At 47.6% G+C, this 7,564-nt stretch overlaps 1 protein-coding gene across 1 annotated transcript; it reads right to left on the reverse strand.

The window, feature by feature from the left end:
* Positions 1-226: 226 nt before the first annotated feature.
* LOC147893019 (uncharacterized) lies at positions 227-1,732 on the reverse strand. The gene has a single exon (XM_087387195.1). It carries the CDS (start codon positions 1,691-1,693, stop codon positions 392-394), a length of 1,302 nt encoding a protein of 433 aa, XP_087243321.1. The 5' UTR covers positions 1,694-1,732; the 3' UTR covers positions 227-391.
* Between the last annotated feature and the right edge of the window lie 5,832 nt (positions 1,733-7,564).

Below are 7,564 nucleotides of genomic sequence, written 5' to 3' on the forward strand. Positions count from 1 at the left end.
TTATTATAACAAACTTTCCATTCCTTTTCTAAGATAGTATACGTTATACTTCGTCCGGATGTGAAACTATTGCCTAACGAGGTTGGAGGGAACCATAAATAACTTTTCTGCCACATATAGTCTTCGAATGGACTTCATATGTTTTAAAGGGTAGTGATAGAGTACAGGTGCTTTATGATATTACTTTGCAAGGGTTACACTTTTGAGTATTATCAAGGGTTGGGTTTTCAGATCTATTTATGAAGAACTCCATGAAGCGAAGGGCATTATCAAGAATAATGGAAAGCTGTAAGAAGATGTTGAACTGAAATCTCGAATTCTGGACTCGGACTCAGCTGTCTACAAGTGAGTGCTTTTAACATGACCTCTCGGGACATTATCAAGATAACAGCTAGTCAACCTTTTTCTTTTCACGCACGCAATTACCTGGAAGAAGGTAGCTGAATCTTCTATGATTATTCAGCAGAAAGGAAGGAAGGCTCACAGCTGTGTGCGACCTGGGCACTGCACCAATCTTGGTGATGAGTTCCCGGAACGTGTAAGCCTCTGGCAGCATCTCGAATAGATCTGTGCCCTTGCACACTATCTCCTGCACTCTCTGATAATCTAAAAAACCTGATGATCTCACTCTGTCAGCATGGCTGTAAGCCCCCATCTTGAACACGATGTCTTCCACATGCCGAAAGCAGAAGCTGCAATGCCACCCAGAATCTGCCAATATCTTATTTGTTTGCCGATTGTGATCATATTCTGAAGTTCCGGGCTTGTAGACATGAACACTGGGCCTCCATGTACCTTTGTCAAGTAAAAATTCAAAGGAGTAGAGATAACTGTTCATCTGCAGATGCATCACGTCAGGAATTCCATCGCACCACCTGAGTAGATCGATTGTATGAGCACTGGGAATTTCATCGACATCTGCCATAATCAGCAGATCGCCTTGCTCGATTCTTGCCTGTTGCAACACTGTATCCATCGTTGTTCTCTGCATCCCTTCCAACACAAAAGGGTCTTCTCCTTTTCTCAGTCTTCGACCTGACATATTCTGATAAACAATCAGCGGTTTGGCAAAATCAAATCTTCCTGCATTCTCAGAAAACCACAAGGGCTTCGTTTGGCCTGTAAAAGTCGTGTTGGACTCGAGAAGAACAAAGTGCGAGACGACGGGCATCAACTCGCGCCACCTGATCTCGAGCAGATCCAACTCGTTGTTGAAGATAACGGCATCAAACACACGCCTGGGCGAGTCCCTGATGGTCCATCCGTGAAGAGAGCAGAGGTGAGCCATGGGGACGTCGCTGGCATAATAGTGGACGATATACTGGAAAGGCAAGGGAGGGGTATCCCAGATGGGTCGCAAAGAATACGAAAGAGTGAGCCAATGGGCACGAACGAAGGAGATGAAGAGGAGAGCGAGGAGGGCGAAGGCGATGGAGGAAGAGGGGCGAGGGGGGCAGGTTCTGGGAAGCGAGGGAGGAAGCTTGTGTTTTCTGAGGGAGGGGATGGGATCGATGTTGGTCCGGTTCTGGGAAGCCAAAGAAGAAGCGAAAGATTTCTTGAAGCGAGAGTCGGAATGGCGATGGAGCGTGGGCTGCGATTTCGTGGGAGGAGGAGGAGGAGGAGGAGCGGCCGGCGGCAGGCGCATGGCCTTCTGTTGTTGATTCTGCTGCTGCTGGTGTTCCTTCTTGGCCATCCTGCAACATAACACGATGATAGCAACAGTTTGTCGCAACTCTCTAGTTTGAATTTTGGTGGCTTGTTCAGTGGAGGCGCAGATTTTGTGTGGTGCTCGCCGGCACACCCCAAGCTCTATCCCAAGCACTTCCCGACTTGGCACGTTTGATTAGCGGACCTCCCCCCATCAGCTAGTGGCTCCGTCCCGGCGCCACTAGCTGAATGTTGGAGCGTCCCCAGCACAGCTCCAAAATCCTGCACTCCAGCCCAACAGCTGAATGCTGGACTAGGAAATCAGGTGAAAGACCTCGTCTTCAGTGCCAATCACCCGCTCCAACCAACGGACTGCTTCCACGATGGCACACGACTTCGGAGAGCGGGTCTCCTGCCAGTTCGCACAGGTTTTCAAAGACAGGTTGACGGCACGCAGGGCTGCATCCCTTCCCTCTGTCGACTCGGCGACCTCCCCAGCGTTGGCGCTGTCGCGAGGATGTCCTCTAGCCTGTCCTACTCTCAGCACTTGGCAGGTCATGCGCCGTATTCCACACACTTCCTAACTTGGACCATTTTTCGTTCTGGCTTGCGGAAATCAGATTCATGGGCGGTCGTTATGTTGGTTACATCTGATTGCACACACTTCGATTTAGTGGAACTTGGTCAAGTAACATCGCACCGTGCGTTTCCCTCTATTAATATGGCCGCATGGAGTCTCTTCCGACCGTCGTTGTGGACCTTTACGTACAGGTGGAGTTATGGATAAAATTGTCTAAGGAAAAAGGCATTAATATGTATGTGTGTTTGTATATGTGGCAATAGTATAATAAAATATGGTGTGCATAGGGCCCAAGGTTGAGGTGGCAGGGCATGACCATGTGCCACCCTTCCATGTAAGAGGACCCATAAGGTGTGTTGTACATAATCCATGATAGTAATATTATAAAATGTAAGGTGGCATGGCTCCTCCAGGTGCCACCCCTCCACCTAGGCTGCATTTAGTGAGATATGGCTCAAAGTCCATGGGAGAAGCAATATAAAATAGGTGGAAATAGATATTATATTGAGATATTCCCTCCATATGGGATAGGCTCATGTGGGGGAGGTATAGAAGGTCCAAGAGAGCAAGTTAAATAATGGGGAAAGTAGGATGAGGTGGCAAGATTCCTTGTGCCAACCCTCCACTTGTCCTCCTAAAGGTTTGAACATATTATTAAATTGAAAAGAGATTAAGGGAGTATCATAGACTTGAGATATGGGGCTTGATTTATGTGGAAAATTGAGGCAAAGGGTTGTCGCACACAATTGAGAGTGAGTAACCACCTAGCCCGCATGGGAGACTTTTCCACACACACCATGCATGTGAGAGGATACATTAATGGGGAGAGATCCCCTCTTTTGGCTATAAAAGGAGGGGGCTATTCCTTGATGGGACACGCTCATTCTTGTAAAGCCACCTAGCAAGTATTTTGATATTTCCCTCTCATCCCTTCTTTCAAATAAAGTATGGTTCTCCTCCCTTGATGTCTCCATCTCTACATTCCTCCTCCTATCATGTACATGCTTCTCTTCCCCCTCTCCTTTTCCCCTTATGTCATAGTCTCCCTCTTCCTTCCCTCCACTTCTAATTCCTTTTTCCCTCCTATGACAACCGTTCGTCCTCATGATCTCATTTTCTCTATGGCCCTTGAGCGTCGCCATGCTTAGCCTCTAGCCTCTGGTCTCGATTTCTTTTCCGGCTAATAGATATGGTGTGGCTGCTAGGATACAAATCTCCACGGCTAGTGGCGAATCTTCTACTCGTATGGGTCACATCTACAAAACTATACCATCTGTGCTCTTTCTAAGCTACTGCGCGTGCATTCGATTCGCGCGTCTCCTGTGTTTGACCGTGCGACAGTTTTCGGGGCTGCTGCGACTTCTGGTCGCAGACAGTTTTCTCATTTCGCCTGTCTACTGCGTTCACTCGTGCGACAATCTTCTGGGCTGCTGCAACTTCTGGTTGCGGATAATTTTCTGCATTCACCCGCGTGACAGTTCTCTGGACTGCTGCGGTTTCTGGTTGCGGACAGTTTTCTGCGTTCATCTGCGCGACAGTTCCGACAGTTCTCTGGATTGCTGCGGCTTCTGGTCGCGGACAGTTTTCTGAGCTCCTGCAAAACTGTAACAGCAAATCCCGCGCCCCCCCTCTCTCTTCTCTTCTTCTTCTTCTCTTTCTCTAATCCTTCTCCTCTCCTCTCCTCTATTTTTATTAAAGAGTAGGATTTGAACCCAAGACCTTCCCCTTCACATAAGAAAGACTTATCATTGGGCCAACAAGTTGGAAGTGGTAAAAATGTAATGATTTTTGTTCATATATTGAAATCACGGGAACTGTAACTCTCTAACCGTAGGGAGTTTGCTCTTGCTGTAAAAAGCAAAAATACTTCATTTTATGTGCTCAACCCACATCTCCTGCTAGATCGCCGAATCAGAACTTCTCCAAGCTCACTTCACGGATGCACGCCACACGAGGAGGGTGGACATTTATGTCACTTCTCGACGTGTTTAAGGAATTGGTGCCTGGTCCTCCGCACCTTACGGCTACCAATGCACGAGATGTCTTCCTTGATCTTCATGTCGACCTTCAACGACTGATTATCCAGTGCATTGTTGAAGGACATGACGGGTGGAATGATACACAGTGGATGATTCATGGTGAAGAACTACTGATACGCTGGGAGGATTTTGATTTTGCTTCTACTCATTGTGCGGTGATCGAACTACTTGCTGCTTCAGAGGTAATTAAAACGGTGTCCTTCATCACAGGGTGGGATGCTCCCCAAGCTTGGAGGGAGATTTGGCACATCTGCTTGTTGATTCCTGTGGATAAGCTCATCCTAAATGGTTTATTCACAATCTCACTACAAAGGTTTCTAGGCCTCGGCTATGGTTGGTAATGTTTTGACCAAGGAATCCATTTGTACCTAATCAACCTTTTGTGCCTCATTTCGAGCTTTAAGTTGTAATTCTTTTTTGTCTTAAGATAAACTATCAACAAAGGATTGCAAGTTTATTTGGTGCTGAACGTTTGGCTCAAGTGTTGAATTCTCCCCACCCTCTCCTCCTACCTATCTTGGACTACCGAGAAACTTGGGATGTCCGAATTTTAGTCTTGGTGTGATGACATCTTGGATTCTTCAATTTGATGGAGCTTACAAACCTTCGACCAAGGCGGCTGGCGTGGGTGTGAAGCTCACTTCACCGGGTGGTGAGGAGTATTGTTACAGCAAGTCTTCACCCGCAAGTACTTGCAATCAAGCTGAGTACTCGGCGCTCATTTTTGGGCTACAAAAGGCACAAGAACATCATGCCAAGCAATTGGAGGTGCAAGGAGATTCTCAACTAGTGTGTGAACAAGTTAGTGGAAGGTGGAAGGTGCGGAGCAAAGGCTTGGTTCCACGACATCAACAAGCATTGGAACTTTGCAACCAATTTGAAGAGGTAAAAATTCAGCATATCCCTCGAGCTCGAAATCTTGTTGCTGATTTCTTGGCACGTGAAGCTTGTACTTCAATCACGCATGACGCGAGTGGAAGCGCCACCCCAACAAAGCCGCAAGCCACGAAGGAGGGTGATCATTTGTAAGGAGTGTTGGGCATACTTGATACGAGTTCACCGACTTCGGAAGATCATCAGGAGGGTTCTCAAGGACATTGCTCAAAAGAAGGATGACAGACCGCACACCCCTTGAAGAAATAGCATGGCGACTACAAGAATTGGAAGAAGCTAAAGGTGATGTGCAAGCTCTCCAACTATTGACATTTGTCATGGCATTCTTGTTTGCTTTGATGAACAACCTCATGCAATGCCGTGCCGCTAACCCTCGCTTGTAAAGATCGATGTGATGTCATGAGGGTTGGTCCTTTTAAGATTGTCTATGTGCTATTCTATGCTGAGGATTCTTCTCGTGTAGTATTTCACACTACACCAGTCACACCCTACCCTGCCTATGTGTGCTTTGTGGATGTATCTTCACCCGATTTTCAGTTCAAGCTTCCTCTTACTATTGTTCGTCCATAGATAAGCCTCTCTTTTCCATCTTCCAAGCATGGCTGACATTCTCGTGTTTTGTGGATGGGTGGAAGAAAATCCAAATGAGTATCTTGTGGCCTTCAAGCGCCGTTGTGTTTCTCTCAACTTCCTTACTGAAGACAGATGGCTATTGGTTCTTCCCACATTTCTAGAGGGTTTGGCTCAAGTGTGGTATGAGAAGCAAGCCGAAGATTTTCAGTTCACCCGAAGTGTGGATGTATCTTCACCCGATTTTCTGTTCAAGCTTCCTCTTACTATTGTTCGTCCATAGATAAGCCTCTCTTTTCCATCTTCCAAGCATGGCTGACATTCTCGTGTTTTGTGGACGGGTGGAAGAAAATCCAAATGAGTATCTTGTGGCCTTCAAGCGCCGTTGTGTTTCTCTCAACTTCCTTACTGAAGACAGATGGCTATTGGTTCTTCCCACATTTCTAGAGGGTTTGGCTCAAGTGTGGTATGAGAAGCAAGCCGAAGATGTTTGCCAAAGCTGGCCAAGGTTGACAGCAGCGATGATTGAGTATTTCGACAAAGAAGAGGAGCCGGAGAATGTGTACCTGCAGGTGGCAAACTTGAAGCAGTCAGAAGGTGAGACGGCACGTCGCTATGTGGATCAAGCGGCTGTGCTCCTGGACCGTTTGATTGCCACACAGGAGGACAATGCTGGATTTCGAGCTGGAATGACTCAGCATGTGCTGGGCTACCTTGTAGCAGGAGCGAGTGATGAATTCTGCCTCAAGCTTAAATGGGAGAATCCAGAAACTATGGTGCTGGCACATGAGATTGCTCAAAAGTTTGATAAAGTTCAGTCTGACCCCGCTTCAAAGAAGACGATTGTCCCTCCGCAACCCCCTCAATTCCTGCAACAACCTGGGGGGTCTAACTCAGGGGCATACCCCCACCCCTCATCAGGGATGTATCCACCGCCTCCACCTCAAATGTATGGTCCTCCCTTAGATGCTTACCCTCAACAAGGCGTATATCCTCACCCTCCGCCTCGAAGATTTCCCCAGCCTCGCCCACGAGCTCCCCTCCTCTCTACTCCCGTGGCCTCTCCAACTAAAGAGGCCCTTCCTGCAAGAGAACCTGGAGTCAATGACCTAGCCAAGGCCCTGAATGATCTTCGGCTTGAGATGGTGGGCGTCAGAAATCAAGCCAACCGCCCTCCAAGAGACCGTACTAATGTTGTATGCTACGAGTGCCACCAGAAGGGTCATTATCGCACAGAATGCCCCAATATTCCAAGGGTGAATCTTCTAAGTGAGTCGGGCACTGAGGATTCTGATGTAGAGATCCTTGACCTCGGGAAAAGAAGTCGTGCCACCTCGGACCCCTCTCCAAACCGTGGACCGGGCCGCCCCAGGAAAAAGGTGTCCTTCTCAGAGCCCTCAGATGCTGAAATGGCAGACCCACCAACAGAGAAGACTAAAAGATCTCGCAGGAGTAAGTGGTCACCCTCGGATTTTCCCATCGGCTCAGGGCAAGAGGACTATTCGGTCATTCAGGACCTTGCTCATCGGTCTTTGAGCATCACACTCCCTCAACTAATCGCATTAAGCCCTAAGGTGAGACGTGAGCTGCAGCAAGGTCTCTCAACAAGGAAGAGTAAGAAAAAGGGAAAGGTACGAGATGTATCTTCTATCTTTGAAGAAATTGATCGGCACCCACATATAGTAGATGTCATCATAGATAATTGCCGTGTCAAAAATGTGTGTGTTGATGGGGGAGCTGCATGTAATATCATGGTGCCCCGAATCATGAAGAAATTGAATTTGAAATGTACAAGGCGTTTCTCCACTCGAATCAAGGTAGCAAATGGTCGATG

Source organism: Dipteris shenzhenensis, chromosome 16, assembly GCF_047967505.1.
Source record: "Dipteris shenzhenensis isolate YYH24624 ecotype China chromosome 16, Dip_SZ_1.0, whole genome shotgun sequence".
NCBI lineage: Eukaryota > Viridiplantae > Streptophyta > Polypodiopsida > Gleicheniales > Dipteridaceae > Dipteris > Dipteris shenzhenensis.